We start from the raw sequence: 24,831 nt of genomic DNA, 5'->3' as shown, positions 1-24,831 counted from the left end.
TTTGGTGCAAATTTAATTTTATTAAACCTTACAATGCTGTGGCATATCGTTTTTTTTTTTTTTCCATTGTGTGACAATTTATTGGCTGGCATCTGGATACAGTACTTCTTTTAAAAAATACACAATGGGAACCAACAAAAGGAAGAGAAACTAGTTGTTTAGTGATACACAAGGGGAAAAAAGAAAAGGGAAAAGATGACAAGCAATTCAAGTTTCTTAGTATCTAAGACACTAAGACCTGAGCTACTAAGTTTCCTTAGTATCTAACTTTGAAGTAGTTCAAGTCCCAAGCAATGGTGCTGCTACATAGGTATAAGATCCCTATTCCAAACCTGCCCCTGCTGGGAACTACTGACAGAGTAACACACCTGTATGTTCAAGCTGAGGGGTTTGCTGGGCAAGTTGATTTTTAAAAAGCTAAATTTCCAAATATAACCTAAACAATTTCTCAACTCATAGTAAATGCGCTTTTGGAAAAAAAAAAAAAAGCAATCACCTAACTTCAAAATCATTAAGGGTAACCAAGTTATCTTGTACATCTTGGCGTATGCTTGTCAGACTTAAGGACAAAGAAATTACATTTTAAAACCTGTAATTGATTTGCATTTGGAAAGGAGACTGGTGTCTGAATAAAGTAACCATTTCTTTTATAGAGATGATCTAAATCGTAAAACATCTGAAATTCCGAAGCATTTCTGGAGAAACCATGTTGTGATCGCACACTAACTCCAGCCAATACTACCACGTGTCCAGTTTAGTTGGATTCAAATGAGTACAATTAGATCATTTCCTTGCCTTGAACCAAAACAAACCCCCAAACTTCAGAATTATGTTTTATTCGGTCTCACGCTTTCCTGATGAAAGCCCTAACAGTTATCTGAGGTTGCACTCCTGAACCAATTCACTCTCAAGTAAAATCAAGGCTAATTTTGAGCTACTAAACTGCTTTTTCAAGAGCTCCCAAGGGCATCTCTAGAAAGGGCAAACAGAAAACGGAGAGCTGCATCCTGACTGCAATACAGCAATGCAGTTTTCAAGACTACGAGAGGACCAGTTCGAAGTTATCTGTCCCTAGTGAAGGAAGCCACTAGTAAAGACACCCTTATTTCAGACAGGGCTATTCCCGTGTGCCTGTAAAGCAGTGTGAGCCAGCCTCTTCTGGGCGAAGAGGGGAGGCAACACATAAATCCCTAAAATCAAATTGTCATCTTTTACCCAAAAAGTGAAATCAACCAATGTTGTTTGTAAAAATGGTCAAGATAATTTTCTTTTAAAAAAAAAAAAAAAAAAGCCAAAAACAAAAAACACAACAGTGGCTTACTCATAGATAACTCTCACAAGACACATTAAAGAGAGATGATTTCAAAATAGTTAGAATATCTGTCTAAATGACATTATTATATATAGCAGCTCAAATATTTTATCAAACTTGCCCATGGTAAATAAACCATAGTAAAACCTTTTTCATCGATGAGATTACAGAGCCTATTGATAACTAATCCATTTTCCAATGGTAAAATGTAGTAAAATGAGTAAGGATACATTTTAAAGAATTAAACCTCAATTGTTTAATGAAAAAGTCTAATGTTTTTTATTTACTACCCATTACAAATATTTACTGAATAAAGATGAATTTCATTATTTGTAATTCTTTAGGTGGCATTTCATCAACCCTCAGAATAAAATGTCATCTCTAAATCCAAGTGACCCAGATCATGAAGTTCACAGGCTTGACTCTTTGCTAATCAATAAGGGGCTTTTCATTCAGAACAAGCTTTTTACGACATCTGTAGGGCAATGTACCATTCATTATAAATTCTGAGTAGCTTAAAGTGCTGAGTGATTACCTGAATCTTCTTAATTTTCACTTATCTTCTCTTAAGTCAAAAGAGCCCTTTCTGTGGCATTAACAAATCTACAATAGGAAAAAAAAGGGGGTGGAGGGGGTAAGGAGAGGGGAGAAAGAGCTGGGAGGAAGGAGGTGGCGGGGAGGGGAAGAAGAACAGAAGGAGGCGCTTTCATTAAGGGGACAGAAATCACTGTGCAATCTCTTGTGTTTAATAGGGTGACAAATAATTGAGGTCAAAGTAATTCATGCACGTTATCTTTAAAAAGATATACATAAACTTGAAGAAAGAAAGAACACTGTTATTGACCTTTGATCCTATAGCAGTAAACTGCATACTAAAATACCGTAATTATCTTAGATGCCTAGATCTGGCTTGGCAAGCATCATGCCACTGACATGCTCTAGCCTTTTGTAACTAAAAATGGTCTGCAGTTCGACTGATAGCTCAACGTGAGTCATTAGGCTGTGTGATAAAGTCTGAGGTTAAACTGAAGCAGATCCTCTACACCTAGTTACACCATCAGCACAAGCAGGACGAAGCTGGAGCGGTATGAAAGGCAGGTCACTCTACAAAGGTCTTCCTTTACTGCATGATCTCCTAAGATGACAGACCTAAATTTCAACTGGGTTAATGAGTTATAACAGATTTGTTTCCCAAATTTAGCATATACAATTTCCTGTGGATTGAAGAAAGAAAGCTCAGATGTGAGGAAATAGAGCAGAAACAGAACATAAATTGTAAAGCTTGAGCTCAGACTGCTCACCGGCAACTCTAGAACGTGGCATGCGCCAAGGGTACGTCTGTAAGATGAGCTTCCTAACTTAAAGCAGTGTTTTGAGTTGACGTTGATCAACTGCTGCATAGAGAATATGCCAACACACAACAGTCCCAGTTTAAGCCGGTGCATAGAGAAGATAAAGCACTTATGGTAACTGCAAATGGTGAACAAGTCCATAAGGTTTATGACTTAGCATGGACCCAAAAGTCCAGGGAACACTGTAGCAGAAATGGTTTGGGAGAAAAATGTGGAACCAGGCAAAACTTGAAGACAGAAGTGGGAGCCAGGGGAGGATGACTTTCAATTGTATAAAATTCACAAACTAGTAAAATATAAAGACATCACTGAAAAACAGTTAACTCTGTCCCAAACACCCGACAGCAAACAAAATCAGAATGGCCTTTGGCAGACAATTTTAGAAATTTGAACATGACATTACATTTCTCAATAATTCACAACAATATATTATACGGTATATTTATATTAAATACTGGGAAACCAATCCTGCAAATTTGATGTTTACAATGCTTTAGCCAATGAGAGCATAATGATATCAAGCTAAATGAATGCTGGTGTTATCACAACAGTGCTCATTAATAAAACAACTGTTCCCAATTCGTGCTTTAACAGTGCTGAAGCACAACCAAGTTATCATCTATGAAGTGAAACAAAGGTCTCTAGCTTTTCTGGGATGTTCCCTTTGTAATAGATTCTATGATTCACGATGACACGAGCAGCGAGACACTGCAATGTGGTATGATTTATGGGCTGGATCAAATTTTTAGCTATCTCCTTCTCGTCCAGCAAGTCACTAGCAGTCTGTTTGTGTAAGTTTGTGGCATCAAAATGTGCACCTGATTTAATAAGGAGATTCATGATGTCTGGATGGTTGTTCAGAGCAGCGATATGTAGGGGACTGTTGTCATCAGAGTCTCTGACATTCACATCAGCACCACATTCTATCAGTATTGCAGTAACTTGCAGAGATGGGAACTTACAAACAGGGTACCGCCCTACACATGTAGTATTCTTGTCCACAGCCAGATGCAGAGGGCTGAAGTTATTCTTTCCTCTTGGATGCAGCTTAAGAAATCTGTAGATAGTCTGCTTTTTGAAATGATCCTGTTCTAGAGTACAAGGAACTTTTTCTAATAAGCAAATTAAGTGCAAAATGATAGAAAGAGCCTTATTTAACTGCAATGGGTCAGCTGGACACTGAGTTTGTTTGATAGCTCGCTCAATTTCAAGGACACTTTTGCACAGTATGCCCATGAGATCATCAAATGTAACAGTAGTGCCCAGCAAGCCTTTAGCCCTGTCCTGCAGCATAAAGGAGAACAGTTCGGCAAAAGACAGTAAGCTGCTGGCAGTCATTGGGCTTAAAGGGTCCAAATTGCTCTGTTGCATATCCAAAGCATACTTCCATAGGTTGATGCATCGCTTAAAATTTCCAGAGTCGGCGTAGACAGCACCCCTATATCTAATGTAATAAGAGGTATCGGGATGAGAAGGACCGAGAATACGTTCTCTAATTAACAGCGCTTGCATTCTCATCTCATCAGGATCAGCAATAAGACCTTCTAACTCTTCTGCACTGTTCACCTCCTTGGCATAATCATAAGCCATTATTAGTGTCTGTGGAACTGGTTTACTAATTATATTAGTCCTGTCACTGTACCTCATGTTCATTGCCTTTTTCCAGTATTTCAAAGCCCCAAGTAAATCTCTTTTTTTATCTACAAACGTAGCTCCCAAAAGCTCTAGAGCATTAATACGTTCTGTCTTGCTTGTCTGGGCATGGTGTGTAAGAAAATCCACAATATTAGTGTGACCAGTCACACTTGCTGAGAGAAGAGGAGTCATTCCGTAGCCATCTTTTTCCATCTTGGCACAATACATAAGCAGCATCTTCATGATGTCCAAGCTTCCAGACTCTGCACAATCATGCAGTGCAGTATTGCCTTAAAGAGAGAGGAAAAAACATACTTTGAAGCACCAGGGTCATGATATAATGTAAACCCCTCCCCCCTCAAAGTTCAGGCAACTCTAAGTGAACGTAAGACATAATTACAAAGGATCAAACAGTCACCTTCAGCACCTAATATCAGTGTCTGATACACAGCAGGAGCTGAGGAAATACTTCCTGAACAAGTAACTTGACTAAAACAAGTACAAGAAGGAGAACAAACCACACAACAGCAGAGCTGCCAGATAAAGCCCCTTCCTCAACAGCCCCCGGCCACTTTCCACTCAGTCAAATACAGGGAATATCCTGTGACTCTAATGCATACTCTCTGAACAACAATGGGTGAAATAAAATTCATAAGTCATTGGTACATTTCTGGGTCAGTTTCTCCATTTATAAATTGAAAATCTAGTCTTTAAGATCTAAGATTCGACTTTAGTAGAGGACAAAAAAAATTTCCAATCAATATCAAAATATCAAATGAGTTTTAACTGTTAAAAGCCAAAATTTGTTACATACTCTTCAAAACACTGCTCTCATAGGAAAAACAAGTTTACAAGACCTGAAAATTATGTGGGTGGTATGATATAACCCTTCAAAGGATATGCATGAAATCCTATGAGAATGAGTTAACTAATTCTTGTTATAATTTCACTTCTTAAATATTGATTTAAATGTACTAAATGCCCTAACACTGTCCCATCATCCGTCACATGAATTAAAACCTGACAAAAGGCACTGGCATGTCACTAACAGTCTATAGAAACAGTATGACATAAACATCAAATGTTACATATAAGGACAATAAGAGCCATTTGATTAATGATCAGAAGCAAAACCACCATGCAGATCTTTGATATGGATATACAATGTTAAACGAAGTGTTTGTAATGCATCGTTCTGGGCATATTCATAGAAAGTTAACAAAGCAGGCTAAAACTACTACTCTCAGAAAGGGCTCACAACCTTAACCTCAGACTGGCATCTGGAAACTTGTTCTCTATACCAGCATAATCCCCAAATGATAGTGGCTCACTGTGTCAAACTGTAGTTTATGAAATTTATGTTAAATAGCTGGCTTCTGTCCAGGAGTCTAAAATTTGGACATGGTTGGGCAAAAGGCACCTGTGTGACCCAGTCCTTAATAACAACCTTAACCATTAAATCTGTCATGGGTTTCCCTATGCCAAAATACTATGTGTATTTTTTTTTCTTTTTTTCTTTTTTTTCTGGAGCTGGGGACCGAACCCAAGGCCTTGCGCTTGCTAGGCAAGCGCTCTACCACTGAGCTAAATCCCCAACCCTGTGTATTTTTATTATTGAGGAGGAGTGTTCTTCGTGAAAGGAGAAAACATGAAGAGGCCTACACATGCTCCTCTAGACCTCACTCTTGACTCTCCCTTTATGATTAGCTGTTTTTCCTTATCTTATCACTATAATAAATCTTTCCTATGAGTTCTAGTGAGTCACCTTCAAATATCAAGGTGCTTTTGGGGACCTGCAACATAGTATGTACATCAGGAAGTGATTTGAAGATGAATACTTTAAATAGCAAATTTACTTTAGAATTAAAGTTGGGGGTTGGGGTGGTTCAGTAAATAAAGTTCAGTAAGTAAAATGTCTGTCAACCATGTGAGAAGATCTGAGTATGAATCTTCAGAAACCATGTAATTCTCTGCACAGTAGTGCAAGCCTGAAATTCTAGTGTTTCTACACTAAGATGGGAGGTGGAAACAGAATTCCACAAAGTTTGTGGACCAACTAGCTTGGCATATACAGTGTACACACACACACACACACACACACACACACACACACACACACACACACACACCCCACTTACACCACCAACAAACCAGAAAGAGACCCTACAAACTCACAAGCCATGGTATGCACACACAGATGCAAACACAGGCACATATATGCACACAGAAAGAAAAAATATGGGCCATCAATATAGCTTTGCACCAGGTATAGTGGCTCAACACCTGCTGCCAATCCTAATGAGTTCTATCCCTGGGTCCTACAGGGCTAAAGAAAAGAGCTGACTCTCTATCTTTAGTTGGCCTCTCACTTCCACACACAATTCATGGCATACACCCCACCACCCCCAACTAGTAAATAAGTAAATGTCATTTAAAATGATTTGTTACATTGTTATATACAAGGACTTTGAAACATTTCATTAGTTGATCTTGTTTTCTTTCCCACAGTATCTTTAAGTACTAGAGAATTAGTTAGAAACTGTTTATTCTCAGATTTCAATGATCTATAACAAAGTATTGCCAACCACCCAAGGCACACAGGTTGATTACTGATCATCATTTGTTTCAAATTTCAATTAAGTAAAAATGACTACTACTCTAAGTATATTTTAAAAACATTTCAAATTATTCTGAAGTGAGAATCCCTACTATTTTTATTTTCCCCCAAAATAGATGATATAAATTAAAAACAAATAAGCAAAAATCTGAACCAAAAGGCTTAAATGCCATTCTTTTACATAGAAGTAACATAAAATCAAGGACAGAGATGCAGCAAATCAGTTTTAAATGAATTAAAATTCTGCATTTACTGAAAAATTATGTGTATTCTAAATACAGCTATTTACAGGCAAAAAAAAAATCTGACTTAAGAGCGAGAAAGGAGGCTTTTTTGTCTAGTAATGGCAGTGACAAAGCAGTACAATCACTCAAGACTATGCACTAAGAGAGCCAGGTATGACTGTGTACACCTCTAAGCCACCACTTGAAAAGTAGAGGTGGGAGACTGTACTTTCAAAGCCAGCCAGGTCAAGCACAGACAATATGCTATCTCAAAAAACAAAAACATGAACAACAAAAACCTGTTTTCGCTTTCTCTAGTCTATCTGTCCTTCCTTCATTTTTGTTTTTATTTTGATACAGGTCCAGGCTGTCAAACTGTTTATCCCCTGTCTGTACTTACTGAGTTTAGGAGTTACAGACTTGTTCCACCAAACCTAGCAACAAATATACATCTAAAACTTTGCCTGAAAGCACTTAAGAGCCAATAAAGTAATCCAGGATAAGAAAGAAAGCTAGCAAAGTCTAGAATTGGGCACAACTTCCCCAAAGGTCTTCACTGGCTTTAGAAAACAGGTAAAAAAACAGGTCTCTCAACATCTTGCATTACAGACTGGGGATAACGGCAGCCACAATCTATTGGGAAGGGAGTTTTAGAAACTCGTTCTCTACTTCAGGCTACAGATCCACAGAGCAAAGCTGAACTATAAAGAGACAAGCCATCACAGAAAAAGTAATCAAATTTAATAAAATAACTGAGGATGTTACTATGTGTACTCAAACACTAGAAGCAAATATTATACTACTTGGAGGATCGAATTGTTACAGCATAGCTCAAATCATGTGTGTGTGCCTGTGGAAGCCAGACGGATCATCCTTCAGGTGCTGTGATGGCTAATGTCACTTTGGTTGCACCTAGAATCAACAGGCCTTTGGGTATGTCTATTTATGTATTCTGGAAAGGTCTAAGTAAGGGGGGTCAGAATGCTCACACCAACCCAAGTGGACAGCACCTTCTAGTTGGCTAGAAGAGGTTGGTTGGGCTGCTTGCTTTCACCCTTATTGATGAGGACACCTATCTTGTTTCTACCACTGCTACTATCAGTCCACGCTAACACTACAACCTAATCTCTTCAGCCTTCCATGGACTGAAAATCAGTGGCTCTCCGGGAATCCTCCAGGGCCCATTTCTAGGCGGAACTCCAGAGGCAATCCAGCTTCCTGGACTAAGACTGCTACCACTCAACTCCTCAGCCTCTACTCTATAAGCCAATCTGATAAGTCCCCTTTTTTGTTTGTCTTTATCCTTCTTGGCTTTTGTAAGATGTATTTTTCATTAACTTGAAACTTTTCTCAAACTCTCTCCTTAAATAATGCTGTTGACTGCTTGACACTGTTCCCTTTGTCTTGTAGACCTTTTCCATCTGTCAGTTTCTCTCCCCATTTTCATCTGACACACCTAGTTCATAACTTCTCTAGTCCACTGGGGTAATCCATTTTTAAAAGTCATGCACTGAACTTTTTTTTGTTGTTGTTGTTCTAGAATATCTATTTGCTTTTTTGTAGTTTTCAGCTGTTTTGTATGCTGTTTTCTCTTCTGTGTACTGAAGACCACAAACGAAGATCTGAGGAATCTAAGGAAAATGCTCAGTTGGTAAAGTGCTTGCCTTGTAAGCAAGTAAATGTGTTTGATCCCCAGAACCTTACGTAGAGAAGGCTGGCTATGGTAGTGATCACTTCCAAGTCCAGCACTAGGGGGTTAAAGACAAGTAGATTCTTGGGGCTTGCTACCAACCAGCCCAGCCCAGCCTGCCTGACATCTTCAAAGCTAAGGAGAGTCCTTGTCTCTAAAACTAAGTGGAGGGCACCTATGTTAGGGTTTGATGAGAGAGAGAGAGAGAGAGAGAGAGAGAGAGAGAGAGTGTGTGTGTGTGTGTCTGTGGTGTGTGTGTGTGTAAACTAAGTTCAAAGAGAAAAGCCATAGAAAGGTTCCATTCACTCTCTGCTAGAAAGCAGCAAGATCAAAAGCAGCAAAAGTGTTACCACAAGCAAAAGCTGAGACATGGAATTTCAGTCAAAATCCCTAACAGAGAACTCCCAGGCTGTACTTCTAGATCCCCATCATGCATAAAAGAAAATAACAAACATTGTCAGAGGAAAAAGAAAACTAAAATATTTATTACTAGGAAAACCCAAAATATCTTTGGAGTAAGTATTTTTTAGCAGAAGGAATAAATTACATGGAAACCAGGAGACATGAACATACATACTTAAAAAGAGGGAAATCTATATAAATATAGGTTTTTCAACTGTATCTTGTGAGCTTGAAATACTATATATGGAAGTAAAATACTTGGCAGGGATGGCACAGAAATAGAGAGAACACCTGCAGCTCAAGTGGCCTAAGGTCTCACTGTTGGAAAGTGAGTAGAAATGTAGGCCAAAGTCGTATTAAACAATGGGAACTACTACAAAAACAGTACAAGGACATACACGCAATTAGTTTTTTCATAAATTATAAAATAAAAAGAAATAAGGATAATCCAAGGGGTAAACACAAGGGCAAATCCCCCATAAACAAACTAGCAAACAACAAATAAACAGAAAACACAAACAGGGAAAACCTAAAAGGAAATGGATGAAAATCCAACTATGAGATGTTATTAAACGGAAATGAGTTAAATGATCGTACTAGAAGAAAAACACTGACTAAAATGCAAACAAAAATTCAAGACATAGTGTATGCATACAATACACATCTTAAACATAAAGACAGAAATAGTGGAAGAAAAATATTTTCCCCCAAAGAAACATGGAGTATACAAATACTGACCATAATCTAGTCCATAAAATAAGTTTTAAAGAGTATCAAAAGACTGACATAAAGCTTTCCAATGATGGTGCATGCCTTTAATCCCAGCACTCAGGAGACAGAGGCAGATGGACCACTGAGTTTGAGGCCAGACTGGTCTATAGTGTGAGTTTCAGGACAGCCAGGGCTACACAGAGAAACTCTGTCTCAAAAAAAACCATAAATCAGTAATATAAAAAATTCTCAATATTTTAAGTTTTAAAATTCATTTTAATAAATAATCCAAGAGTCAAAGAAGTACGTCAAAAGGTAATTTTACTGACTGGCAATGAAAGTACTGAATAACAAATCTTATAACCAAAACTGTGCTCAGAATAATGCATACGTTTAGATGTACACATTAGCAAAAAGGCTTAAAAGTAGCTACAATCTCAAGAAATTGTGATAGGAGGAAAAAAATATGGAACATATTAAACTCAGAGAGTAGAGACATAAGTGAATATGCAAAAATGAAAAAGAACTATATCAAGAAATTATGCTACAGGTTGTTATCAATGTTCTTAAGGGATGGATGGTACTGGGCTTTGTATGTTTAGGTGGGCAATTATATCTTATCAATTGAAAAAAAAGAAATTATGAAAGGAAGAAAAAGTAGTAAATTAAACTTAGACAAAGTAGCAAATTTTAAAAGGGAGGGAAAAAGCAGAAATGACAAAAGAAAAAAGATCTACTAGTACAATGTTTATATTTTTAAAATGTATTATCTATTTATTGTCTCTTAATCTTTAAGTGTAACGATGTAAGGAGACAGCTAAATTCAATTCTACACACAAACAGGAAACCAAAAATTAGTGGTAAAACATAAACATAAATCTCCCAAATGCCACCTCAATGACATCATTTCTGGGATTCTATTTTTTTAAAATTAATTACTCTATTTACATTTCAAATATTATCCCTCTTCCTGGTCTCCCACCCACCTCATCTCTCTCCCCTTTGCCTAAGAGGGTGCTCCCCTATCCACCCCCACCCAACCTTCTAGCATTCCCCTTCTCTGGAGCATCAAGCTTCCACAGAACCAAGCGCCTCCCCTCCCACTGAAGCCAGATGAGGTGGTCCTCTGCTACATATGTGTGGGAGTCATGGACCCACCCATATATATTCTTCGGTTGAAGGTTTAATCCCTGGGTTGATACTATTGTTCTTCTTATAGGATTGCAATCTGAGATTCCATTTTAAAAGTCAGTCATACTACACTTGTGAATGTTCTAATAGTAGTCAACATTCAAATTAAAGTTCAATCAATGACACCTTCCTAATTCAAGCTTCTTCTTCAGCAACAGCAGAAAATCTTCCAGATTCTGAAACCACTATAGCATGTACAAAAAAAATTTTAGTTTTAGAAAGTATTTTATTTGGTTAAGTGGGACACACATGCACTATGGGAAGTGGACTTTACAAGACGGTATCATGTCTATCATCTTCTCTGGTCCTGCTTCTCAGTATCTCTGTTAAGAGTCTAACCTAGAAGCTAGCAAAATCCACAGTATTTTAGGCTTCATAGGTTATAAAGTTACTGTCTTAACCTCTGAACTCTGCCACACAGCATAAAAGATCCCAAGTAGAGAGAGGTGGAATAAAGGGGTTAAAGGTTTAAGGAGGGAATGAAGTAGAGGAGACAGAAGAGAGGTAGTTGTGAATGGATTAACTAAACCTAAAGCTGTATGAGAAACAATTATGGCAACTTAGTACTTCTCTTAGTACTTTGAAAGCTATTTAAAAACTGTAACTTTTAAAAAAGTTTAAACATAGATATCCTGCATACACTGACAATGCAGCTGTAGCCTAGAAGGTATAGGCTAGTAAATGGGAATCTCCCTTATGAGTAAGAGAGGATACGGAGGGGCCCCCAACCAATACAGGCAATTGCCAGTGCTCTAGGCTGTCCACAATAGCTAGATGGGAAGACCCTATTGCTGAAGACACAACACTATTGTAGGACACATAGCAATCAAGCTGGAACTGACTTGAAAACTTTCTCCCTGATGTATAGCTTTCTGAGTACCAAAAAGTACCATGAAGCCTGCTGGGAGAGGAAAGCCATCAGTGAACATACCCAGCTATATTAGCTACAGTTCCAACCCTGACTTGCTGGGCAAATGTGCACACTGATGTGGGCATAACCAACTGCTTTCTGATTAGATACTCACAGGAGGGGAAGTTAGGCCAGGTACTGCAAAGATGGCCAAAAACCATGGCTCAAGAGGTTATATGGCCTAGAGGGACCTACCACCATTGTTTCACTAAATGTTGCCAACCTGCCTTCTAAAACTTTGTTCATACAAATAGTTAGTGTTGCCCTCACCCATGGCCATCTTCTCTCTGCAGTACTCCATAGTTAATGCAGAGACTTAAGTCTACTGGAGTGCTTAGCCCTAAATGAAAAATCTATAATCTCACAAGTTTCAGGAAACAATTGGGCCAGAGAATGAGGAAGGTGTGCTGCAAAATGCTGATTTCTGGACGTGACATGGCTATTACGTTCACAAACTCACTGCCATTCTGATTACCTGCACAGGACCAAGCAAACAAAACACTCCAGCAGGCAGCACTAACTAAATTCAGCTGATTATGGAGAGAGGAAGGGAAAGGGAAAGGAGAGCATGAAAGGATGAGGGGTTGAGGATTGTCCAAGAATTAGGATAGATATAATCAAAATATATTGTACAAAAGATTAAAATGTGGAAGGGAAAGAAAAAAATAAGATCCACTTTTATAGTATTCTGAAATCATTTTTAATTTTGATTTCTATTCCTAGTTAATAAAACATTTTTTCCTGTTTACAAACTTTCAGAAAAAAATGAAAGACAGAGCAGTGGCTAATGTCTTTGATCCTACCACATTGAAAGGAAAAGGCAGATAGATGTCTGTGAGTTCAAGATCAGTCTAGTCTACACAGTGAGTTCCAGGATAGCCAGCTACATAGTGAGTTCCCTGCCTTAAAGAGAAAAGAGGAGGGGGGAAAAAAAAGAACATCTAGTTCAGACAGAGATTGCTCTATATAAAAACTCTTCATGTAAAAAATTTTATCCAAACTTAAAAGATCAAGTCATTATGTTCTTTTTAGTCATCTATGTTAAATTATATGCCAAAGACTGTATTTTTGACAGCTAATCATCACTGATTTTAAACAATGTATGCTAATTACTATATATTCAACTCAAAAATTTACTACATTTTCTGGCTCTTAAATATCTTCACAATATAATGACTGAGATGTAGCAAGGCTACCTTACTATGTCTCTTACTTTCAAATTAAGGAACAACGGAAAATAGAATGCAATGTTTAACATAAATACTTCCAAGAATCTTAAAGGTGTTTGACATTGAGATTTCATGAATTTACCTTTAAAGAAAATAGAAAGCAAAATAGACTCGTGTTTAAGTGCTTGGCCCATGGGGAGCAGCACTATAAGGAGATGTGGCTTCGTTAGAGGAAGTGTGTCACAGTGGGGGTAGGTTTTGAGGTCTCTTCCTATGCTGAGGCTCCACCCAGTGTGGAAGAACATCTCTTCCTGACTGCCTTTGGATCAAGATGTCTAAGTCTCAGTTCATTAATCAGCACTGTGTCTGCCTGGACCCTGCCATGCTTCCTGCCATGATGATAATGGACTGAACCCTCTGAAGCTGTAAGCCAGCCCCAATTCAATGCTGCCCTTTAAAAGAGTTGCTTTGGTCATGGTGTCTCTTCATAGCAATGAAACCCTAAGATACTAACTAATGGCATATTAAACCAACTCAAAAGACTTTCTGCAGAAAGCTAATATAATGTGATTATGCTAATCTTCAGTTATATTACTTCAAAAACAGAACAAAGAAAATTTAGATGAACAGTAGTCATCTTCAGTGGAATGCTTTTTGGTACAGATAACATCAGGAACTTACAATGCACTTATGACCATACTCCTTAAGAAGTACTTTCTGGGAGCATTTTAAAGACTCCTATAATTAACTGATAGCAAGAATATAAAAGAATTCATAATGATATATGAAAGTTTTAGGGCTGGAGAGATGGCTCAGTGACTAAGAGCACTGACTGCTCTTCCAGAGGTCCTGAGTTCAATTCCCAGCAACCACATGGTGGCTCTTAACATCTGTAAGGGGATCTGATGCCCTCTTCTGGTGTGTCTGAAGACAGCGATGGTATACACACATACATAAAGTAAATAAACAATTCTTTAAAAAGAAAAAGAAGAAAAATTTTACCCAAACAATGAAGTCAATATGTTTCTCAAAGTCAGTAACCCACAATATACCAGTACTCTGGGAAGAACTAGTTTGAAGCTCAAGAATTCTCTGTATCCAGCCCTGCCTGGAGGTATAAACCTATAATTCTCCTATCTGAATAGAATACAATGCTTAAACATAAATGCTGTCAACATGCTCTCAAACATCCTAAATTAAAATAAAGGGATTACAGACATCTGTATCCAACTGTGTCCTGCTATTTAGTCTAAATTTGAATGACCCAAAGTGGAAATATAGTATATATTATAAATAGGTCACAATTTTTATCCTTGGAAAAGTTCTGAAGCCATAAACAACTTTAGTAAACCTGTAACTTTGTCTTTGACCACCACACAATATTCTGTGTGCCCACACATACACACTTATATAAAATAAATAAAAATATAATAAGCGATTATCTTGTTTAAATCAGATATTATGCAACTGATCTACAACGGATATCTTTAAAATCTGCAAAATAATCCAAATTGCTATAAACACTACTATCAAAAATGAAAAATAATCCACAAAATGGGAAAAACACTTGTGTGTATGTGTGTGTGTGAAATAAAAGACGTGTGTGTGTGTGTGTGTGTGTGTGTGTGTCTGTGTCTGAGAGAGAGAGAGAGAGAGAGAGAGAGAGATAAAAGACTTGTATACCAAATACATAAACTCTTTAAATAATAGAAAGGACAAATAGCTCAATTACAAAACATATAAAAAATAGAAAACACTAAGATACAGAAATGGCAAACAATACATAAATTTAGCATATGAATAGATATTAAACATCATTAGCCATAGAAAACTATGAACCAAAATCACAATTCTAGAATGGGCTGGGTACATTTAAACAGAACAAGTGCTGGTGAGTGCAGAGAAATTAGGCCCCTCCTATATGCTGAGGAATATAAACCATGCAACTGCTCTGAAAAACAGCCAGTTAATTTCCTCAAAAGTTAAACAGTAACCTCTGTGACCTTATTTCAATTCCTAGGAATGCATATGCCTGAGAACAGTTTGGATGTAAAAGCAGACATGAAAGGCTAAAGTAACTTCATTTGAGAGCAGCAAAGTAAACAATCAAAGCAAAAAGAAAAACAATTTCAAACAAAAGATCCAAAAAAAAAAAAAAAACCAACAACAACAACAAAAACAACAAAACCCAAAACCTAAAAAAAAGATTGTAAATGTGAAGTGCTGAGACAAATGTAGTAATTCTGGGGATAAATATAAATCTCTTCAGATTTGGAGATCATTGGTTTTAAATAGGAACTAATTTGTCTCAAAAATCAATAGTTACAGGCCTGGAGAGACAGCTCAGTGATTAAGAACACTGGCTGCCCTTCCAAAGGATCGGAGTTCAATCCCCAGCATCCATGACAGCTCAGAATTCTAACACCAACCCCAGATAAAACCTTCTGGTCTCCACAAGCACTGGAAATACACAATGCAGAGGCATACATGCTTAAAATCAAAATAAAATTTAAAATATTTAAAAAGTCAATTGTTATGTCAAACTAGAGAGATATTCCTGAGTATTTGAAGAATTTTCTCCCATTATGGAATGCTATGGAGAAAGAAGGAACCCATTGCTCTCCTCCTTAGGTAATTTGTTGTTAGGCATAAAGTTCTTTCCCTAAAGTTAAAGGTCTGAGATCAAACCTCAAAGGCTGGGATAAAAAACGAGGTGTCTTGTCTTATTGATAATGCCCTCTCAACTAATGAATTCTACTGCTTAAACATACTCAAAAAATGCCAACAGCCTGTTAAAAAGTAATGAGAAAAGCTTAAGAAATAGTCAACTACTTGTTAAAAAGTAAAGGAATGAAGAACTCAAGGGCATTTTAAAGTAAGACCAAGTATAACCGATTGGTGTTATCTTTTTCAGAACACTTTCTAATGCATGACATATGTTCTAAGAAACTGGGTGGAAAATAGAGCTTAGAAATAGTGCACTTGCCTAGCGTGCATGAGACCGTGGGGTCCCCACCACTACTAAAGAGAAAACTATTGGATTCTACCCCTAGTCTTATCAGTATTTATTATTTTTAAGGTAGAGCTAAAACTTCAAAGAAAATTCTTCTTTACCACCAAATCAAATATGCTACTCTTCCAGCCCCACATCAGTTTTTTTTTTTTTTCTTCTTTATAAACTTGAGTATTTCTTATTTACATTTCGATTGTTATTCCCCTTCCCGGTTTCCGGGCCAACACCCCCCTAACCCCTCCCCCTCCCCTTCTCTATGGGTGTTCCCCTCCCCATCCTCCCCCCATTACTGCCCTCCCCCCCAACAATCTCGTTCACTGGGGGTTCAGTCTTCTTGACCAAGGACTTCCCTTCCACTGCTTTTACTAGGCTATTCATTGCTACGTATGCAGTTGGAGCCCAGGGTCAGTCCATGTATAGTCTTTGGGTAGTGGCTTAGTCCCTGGAAGCTCTGGTTGCTTGGCATTGTTGTTCACATGGGGTCTCAAGCCCCTTCAAGAAATGACACCCACATCAGTTTTAAGTAGTTCTTCTTTTCGATTACCACTGTTCTCTCCCCACCCCCATGCCCATGCACTTTCCCAAAAGTCTGAGGATCAATCAAAGAACAATTACCTAAGAAACAAAGCTTCAGGACCAGGCACATGAGGGTGTGTGCACATTGGAATCTGACCCTATCATCCATAAAGAACCACAGACCAAAAGAAGTGGCATCACAAAAAGGTTACAAACAAAGTGAGAAAATCTTTTCTGTGTATGGCTTTAGAATTGAAGGTATCTGAAACTCTTTCCTTACTTGTCTTCATATAAAGACATGTCAGATATTGATACCAAGAAAAACATGACTTAGACAGATCATATGGCAAAAAAAAAAAGGAGCACGTACATCCTCACATACAAAGCTGCTGTGACAATGGTGATGAGAAAGAGAACATTCCTTTGAATCACTCAAAAATAGTCATATACTAGGAGAAAGAGCTGACAAAAATATGGTCTATTACTACACTTATCTTGTATAGCATATATTGTTTTTTATAGAAGTATCTAGATCAAGCTTAGAAAATATAAGACAAATACTATCAGAACTCCTATCTTCACTGACTTAAGAATTTAAAACATACCCCAATTGGATTTCAACATCTGGTTATATCAATAATATGAACATCATTAAACTGATAAATCAAAAAGACAAAACATCAAGAAGCCTCAACATGAGATCATAATTTTACCCTCTCCTCTTTTGTTATCTTGAAGAATCCTAATATTGACATGATTAAACAGTAATTTAAATAAACATTCTTAACCAGGATTTAAAAAAAAAAAAAAAAAGGCTATTTCATCAGTTACCCTTAAAGACAATCAGGAACAAATAAAATACTAAAGATAAAGAATGCTTACAAAAACATTTATCACTAAAAACTCACAATCAGTGTAAAGCTCAATTAGAAAAATATGCAGTTTTTCGAGCCAGGGTTTCTCTGTGTAGCCCTGGCTGCCCTCGAACTCACTCTGTAGACAAGGTTGGCCTCAAACTCAAGAGATCCACCTGTCTCTGCCTCCGAATGCTGGGATTATGGGCCTGCACCACATCACCCAGTGAATATACAGGTTTTTGTTTTGTTTTGTTTTGTTTTAAAAAAGAGATTGGTTTATTTTGGTTCTTTTTGTTTTTTTTTCCGGAGCTGGGGACCGAACCCAGGGCCTTGCGCTTCCTAGGCAAGCGCTCTACCACTGAGCTAAATCCCCAACCCCGAGATTGGTTTATTTTAATGTATCTGAGTACATTGTAGCTGTCTTCAGACACACCAGAAGAGGGCATAAGATCTCATAACAGATGGTTGTGAGTCACCATGTGGTTACTGGGAATTGAACTCAGGACCTCTGCAAGAGCAGTCAGACGCCCCCCCCCCAGCTGAAGACCGAACCCAGGGCCTACCACTGAGCTAAATCCCCAACCCCTCAGTCAGACGTCTTAACCACTGAGTCATCTCTCCAGCCTGAGTAGACAGTTCTTTAAACTACTTTGAGATTTCATCATACACCCATCAGAATGGCTAAAGAAAACAAGTGAGAAAGCTCACGCTTGTGAGGATGCAGAGGAAGGCGAACACTCGTCCATTACTGTGCCAACGTGTGCAGCCACTATGGAAATTACTGTGGTGGTTCCTCAGGAAGATGAGAACTGACCTACTGAAAGATCATCTATACACACCACTCTTGGACATATACACCCAAAGGATGCTTCATCCTACCACAGAGGCTCTTGTGCAACCACATTCATGTACTGTTCTATTCCTAATAGCCAGAAACTGGCTAGATGTCCCTCAACAGAAGATAAAGAAAATGTGGCACGTTTATACAATGAAGTATCACTCAGTCATTAAAAGAAAGGAAATCACAAATATGCAGGTAAATGATAAAACTAGAATTTAAAAACTAAGTGAGGTAACCCAGACCCAAAAACACAAATGTAGTACATATTCCCTTATATGTGGATACTGGCTGCTAAATCAACGATAACCAGGTACTCGCCATGGAAGAACGGGTTAGGTCGAGTAAGGACTGGGAGGACTAAGAAATAAATCTCATTAAGAAAGGGAAATGGATGGATGGGAGGGCTAGAACAGGAGGATGAAGTGGGGAGGGAAGGGGAGAGGGGAATATGGGGAAAGACAGCTAAAGTGAAGGGCCACTTACAGGGTATTATGGAAACCTAATATAACAGAAGCTTCCTAAAATATATACATAGATGAAGGAGAACTAAATGAAATACCCCAATAATGGGGGAGCAAAAGCCTGATCTGACCATCTCTTGTCACCAAATGAAGTTTCTAGCAGTGGGACTAAGTACTATCTAATTGAGTTGTTGGTCAAAGGGGGTCCATGGGAACTTCCAAACCATGCTGTTACCAAGACTATATTATAGCTCACCACAAACTGATGGCAAGACCCCAGTGCTGAAGACAATATCTACATATTGTCTACATGCACATGGAGAAGTCAAGCTGGTGCCTTCAGAGAGCTTGCAAACCTATGTTCTAGCATCTTCGATATAGCACTCTACCAAAGGAGAAATGCAAAAACCAAGCAAACCACTAAGGAGTTTGATCTGCAACGGTGTCCTGCCTGCAAGATGCGAGTGCAATGGTGTCGAAAAGTCTTGTGAGACTAACTAACCAATATCTGATTTGACTTAAGGTCCACCCCATGTGATGGAACCTGTAAGTGACACTGTTTGGATGACCAAGAACCGAAGACTGGACAGTACAGGGCCTAGGGGAAAACCAAATACTGTCCTAAACAAGCAAATTACTCCTAACAACATTCAGCTATACTATAGATCAATGCCCTGCTCAGCTGTCATTAGAGAAGCTTATTCCTGCAGCAGTTGCAAAGAAATAAAGATATCCACAACCAGACATTTTGCAGAGTTGCAAGACCTTGGAACACACAGCTCTAAATGGGATGTCTCCATCAAATCCTTCCCTTCAGGCCCAGGGAAGCCCAGGGAAGAGTAGGCACGGAGTTTTAGAGACAGAGTGGTTGGAGGACAAACAAGAAAATAAACCCCTCTAATCAATATAACTAACAAACACATGAACTCACAGAGACTGAGGCAGCATGAGCATGATCTACACAGGTCTGCACCAGGTTATCTACACACATATTATCAAGACTTTCAGTTTAGTGTTTTTATGGGACTTCCTAGTACATGAGCAAGTGGGTCTCTGTTTCTTCTGCCTTTTCTTGGGCTTTTTTCCTTCTGTTTGTTTTTGTTCAATCCCAATGTGTTAGTTTTATCATAGTACAGTATAAAAATATAGTATAATACGGTATAGTAGAGTGTAATGTGGTGTACAGTATGTTCCCTTAGAAGCCTGTTTACTTTCTAATGATGAGAGTAGATCTAGATGGGAGGGAGGTGGGAAAGAACCGGTAGGGGTAAAAGAAGGGAAACCATAATTGGGACTTACTATGTGAGAAAATTATTTTTAATAAAAGGAAAAATGTTAAAGGAAAAGTACTAAAGATACTGTATATCCTGTAGTATAAACCATTCATTCAGCCAAGATTTACTTATTTTTGTAAAAATAAAAAAGCACATCTATTTCATTAGTGTACAAAAAGAAAAAAAGTATGTAGTTCTTGAAATTAAGGAGCTACAGTTAAGAATTTAAAAATAACTTACTAATTTAAAAGACAGGTTATAGAACAAGATAGAAAAACTTCAAGAAAAAAATCTCAAAGGCTTATCATTTTCATAGTCCTTTAAAAAAAACTATTGTTACAAACATGCTCAGGACCAATACACTGCCTCGCAGCTCACCTTACATCACAACACATACTTGCTTCAGCAATTCACCCCATATAGGCATTCATACTATCATACTATTATTATTCTACAGAAGTGTGCTAATACACATTTTTCTTTAAGAATATTCACAGCAGCACAGTCCTAGATCAATAACTACATACATTCAATGAAAACTTGTTGTTTGAATGACATAACCGCGGATTAAGAAGACACAGGAGTGTAGCCAGGCTTTGGCTACTTGTCAATTGCTTTTTCCACCACCCTCCTCCATTCCATTCCAACTTCCCAACACTAGGAAGGAGAAAAAGAAGGCTAGAAGAGAAAGGGGGCATTGATATTGTTAAACTACTTCCTGCTGATTAGGGGAGTCCAGTTCCTTGGGGCAAGTTTGATCTTCATAGTCAGGATATCCAATTTCTTCTTCTTGTCTCTTTGCACAGGACCACTTGACACAATGCAACAAACCTCAACCACAGCAACCAGCAGCAGGAGGAGGATGAGGAAGAGGAAGAAGAGGAGGAGCAGCAGCAGCTGCCGCTGCCACAACCCTTCTTGCGGCTCTAGCATTTACATATCCTTTCAAGAGTCCCCAGAATTCCAAATGTTATACATTTGCAGAAACTATGTATGGCAAAATCATGCCCTTGCTAGAGCATGAGGCAAATCATAGTCAGCTGCTGTGGACAATCTAAAGCAGCTCCATATCCCTTAATCTGGGATTGAAACATATTTCTATTAACAATTCTGTATTTTTAAACAAACCACAATTCTCACTATGCCTGAGCCCATACACCTACAAACACAGGCACATGCATTTACACACACATGTACACATGTACACACACACATACACAAACGCAATTTTGGCTTTATTTTCTCAGTTTTATGCAATGGCTTTTCAAGACCTCTTTGCAGGGACCCTGTCACATGTTGACTGGCTCAACAGCTTTCTAGTACCTTGGTGCAAACCTCCATGAGCTCCCTGCCCACACACACACACACACACACACACACACACACACACACACACACACACACACACACACACACACACACACACAGGTTGTCACCCAACAGCAAAGACAAATCAGGAAGAGAGGGGTGCACAGTCTATCTCTAAAGAACAGATACAAATATAAAAGATGATGAGCTTCTATAAAAGTTTAGAATGCAGGGACAAGACTTATTTTTTATTGTAAACAAAGTAAGCCAATTAATGCTGTTTGAAAAACTCTTAGATTTATGTCATTCTTGAAATTTTTTTAAAGATTTATTTACATATTTTATGTGGGCATACTGTCGCTGTCTTCAGAGACACCAGAAGAGGGCATCGGATCCCATTACAGATGGTTCTAAGCCACCATGTGGTTGTTGGGAATTGAACTCAGATCGTCTAGAAGAGCAGAGCCATCTCTCCAGTCCCTATTCTTAAATCTTAACAGCTTTTTAAAGCTAGGTGGTGAAATTATTTTACTGTTGTGCAGATTTACTCAGATCTTCAGATTATCAAAATTGTGCCAAGAAAGCCTCTTTTAAAGGTGGAAAGAATTCCTAACCTATCACTACTGTCTTGAGTTTCTTACAATCTTGAAAGTTAGACTGAACCGTAAACCTAAGCTCTTTCTGACAAAGGTCTTTAAATGTTGCCAACAAACCCACACTGGTTTGACCTAGTCCCTATTTAGCATTTTAAGCCCTGAGCGAGTCTTAAAAATCCATTTTCTGTCTTGCTACATTTAATATATATTCTTCGTAAAAGGATTTTTCCATTGGCCTCAAGTAAGTGGAATCAGGGAACACATCTCTCTTTCAAATGAATCCTTTCAAGTCATGTGGGCTAGTCTTCACTGACAGAGTAACAAATAAAATGCCCACCTAGAATAAATAAGATAGTGACCCACTACTCCAAAGTGACTTTTAAAAAAACTTCAAAACAGGGCTGGAGAGATGGCTCAGTAGTTAAAGAGCACTGACTGCTCTTCCAGAGGTCCTGAGTTCAAATCCCTTCAACCACATGGTGGCTCACAACCATCTGTAATGGGATCCTATGCCCTCTTCTGTTGTATCTGAAGACAGCTACAGTTTACATATATATATATAATCAAATCCTTTAAAAAAAGTTCAAAACAATGTATTTCACTGTACTCTCAAACGGACAAACTGTAACAGGAGGCTCAGCTCTTCTGCCACTAATATGCTCTGTAACTTCAGGGAAGAGAGAGAAAATGCAGCTGACTGGGACCCTTTATCACATATGTTTAAAGCACGATCAAGTAAGTATCAGAGTCAAGGTAATACTGGAAGGGTTACCTAGTAAACACAGGTCTGTGAATGTAGGCCTACTCAACAACAACGCTACAAATTGTTACCAAACTTCCAAAAATAAGAGGCTGCCACTCAAAACAAAACAAACAAAACAAAAACAAAGCCGAACTCACCTTTAACACTTTTCCTATTAACATCTGCCCCCTTTTCAAGTAAATACTGAGCAATCTCTTTGTGTCCTTTGTAGCATGAAATCATCAAGCACGTATGCCCATGTCGGTTGGACACTTCCAGATCGGCTTTGTGTTCTACAAGATATTTCACTATTTCCAAATGGCCATCAAAGCACGCAGCTCGAAGAGGGGTTGAGTTGGTTAAAGTCGTGTTGTTGACAGATGCTCCATGATTTAACAAAGACTGGACAACCTTCAGATGTCCTGCTGCAGAAGCAGCCCATAAAGGGGGGGCCCCCTCGATGGTTTCGCCGTCGAAATTGACAGAGCCCCCAACTTCTATGGAAGCACTGCACTGCTCTAGAAGGAATTCTACCATGTCGAGGTGTCCATACCTAGCAGCCATCAAGAGCGGTGTGGCCCCATTCGTTTTTTCCGAGATCAAGGAGGAAACCTCCGCTTTAGATTTGCTTGCCAGCAACTTGGTGAGGAGTCGGAGTTTGCCATCGCGCGCTGCGTTGAACACCGCTGTCTTTAGATCCATTTATGTCCAGTCGAGGCTAAGCTTTATTTATCCTTCAAAGCAAAGCTCCAGCTTAACTCTCCACGCAGGCAAGTAACAGGAGCCAAAGTTCAATGTTAGTCACTGAGACCCAGAACGGATATAAAACCCAGAGAGTATGTTCTGTCCTATCGCATTCCAACATCGGAGAAGCAGAACACCAAACTAGAGAATTTAGGGAGGAAAAAAATAAACAATAGTTTTAGGATTTTCCATACACGTAAAGGCAAAAACACGATTTGGGCTTCCCTATTTTCTAATCTTGTAGAGGGGAGGGGGAAATACCGTACTAGGAACGATTCCCCCTCTTCCTCCAAAAGAGGTGCTCAAGAAAATACAAAAGGGTTCACACGGAGACCATAATGTTTCGAAAGGAGGCAGTTCCTCCCAAAGTGCGGAAAATGAAACACTACAGGTAATTGGTTTCCTCGTGCTTGGCTCTAGCCAGCCCAGCTTTGTTCTGGTTTTGCCTTGCACACGCCCAGCGAGTAACCGAAAGGGGCAGGAGACGCGGCGGGTTCAGAAATGTTTCTTTCTTGCATCTGCAGAGCACTCGCCAAGGGCGCGAGGCTGGAAGGCCTCATTGTGGCCAGGATGGGTTTCGACAAGGAACAAAAAGGTCAGACGCACCAACTCTCGGCCTGCTCACGCTAAGACCTCGCCGGAAAGGCTTTCTTCCCTTCAAACTACGCGAGGCGCTCAGGAAATCCGGCCGCCTTCCAGCCTTTAACTTCCCCAGCCGCCCCGTGCTCCGCGGCCACAACCGCCCTCCGTCGCCTTCGCCTCCACCCCTTCCAGCCGCCCGCCTGCCCTGGGTCCCGCGGCCCACACGACCCCGCCGGCCGCCATCTGCCCGGACGCCCTCCTCCCGCCCAGGCCTCCCCACCGGGCCCCAGGCCACAGCCATCACTACCTGCCCCGGGGCTGGTCCTCCCGCCGTCGGTTGCTCCGGTTCCGGCCGCCCCTTCAAATATAAACCGTTGTCCCCGTCGCCCGGGATGCCCTACTCCGCCTGCAGCCGCACAGCTCCTCCATGCCCCGCGCCCCACAGGAATGAATCCGGCCGCGCTGCTCGCTCTGCCCCGCCCCGCGGAGCTGTCTGCACCCTCCCTCCCAGGCCGTTCGCGTTGCAGCAGCTGCCGCGGCGGATGGTGTAATGGGCTGCAGGCCCGGGGGCCGGACAAGCCAGTTCACTGCTTCACATTACTGACGCCGCAGCCGCGCCATTGGGTCGAGGGAGGGCGGCGGCTGCCGCCAGCAACCGCCTAGGGGCGGGGCAGGGCAGGGCGG

At 39.5% G+C, this 24,831-nt stretch overlaps 2 protein-coding genes across 2 annotated transcripts; one reads left to right on the top strand and one right to left on the bottom strand.

Annotated features, from left to right (window-relative positions):
• Fem1c (fem-1 homolog C) lies at positions 1-24,809 on the bottom strand. Its single transcript, XM_032885555.1, has 3 exons — positions 24,455-24,809; positions 22,980-23,706; positions 1-4,589 (listed from the first exon to the last, which is right to left on the bottom strand). Exons 2-3 carry the CDS (start codon positions 23,521-23,523, stop codon positions 3,280-3,282), a joined length of 1,854 nt encoding a protein of 617 aa, XP_032741446.1. The 5' UTR covers positions 23,524-23,706; positions 24,455-24,809; the 3' UTR covers positions 1-3,279.
• Positions 23,904-24,698, top strand: LOC116884364 (vegetative cell wall protein gp1-like). Its single transcript, XM_032885488.1, has 2 exons — positions 23,904-23,933; positions 24,090-24,698. Exons 1-2 carry the CDS (start codon positions 23,904-23,906, stop codon positions 24,696-24,698), a joined length of 639 nt encoding a protein of 212 aa, XP_032741379.1.
• Positions 24,810-24,831: the final 22 nt, after the last annotated feature.

This window comes from Rattus rattus, chromosome 15 (assembly GCF_011064425.1).
Source record: "Rattus rattus isolate New Zealand chromosome 15, Rrattus_CSIRO_v1, whole genome shotgun sequence".
NCBI lineage: Eukaryota > Metazoa > Chordata > Mammalia > Rodentia > Muridae > Rattus > Rattus rattus.
This window is presented reverse-complemented; position numbering and strand designations above follow the sequence as displayed.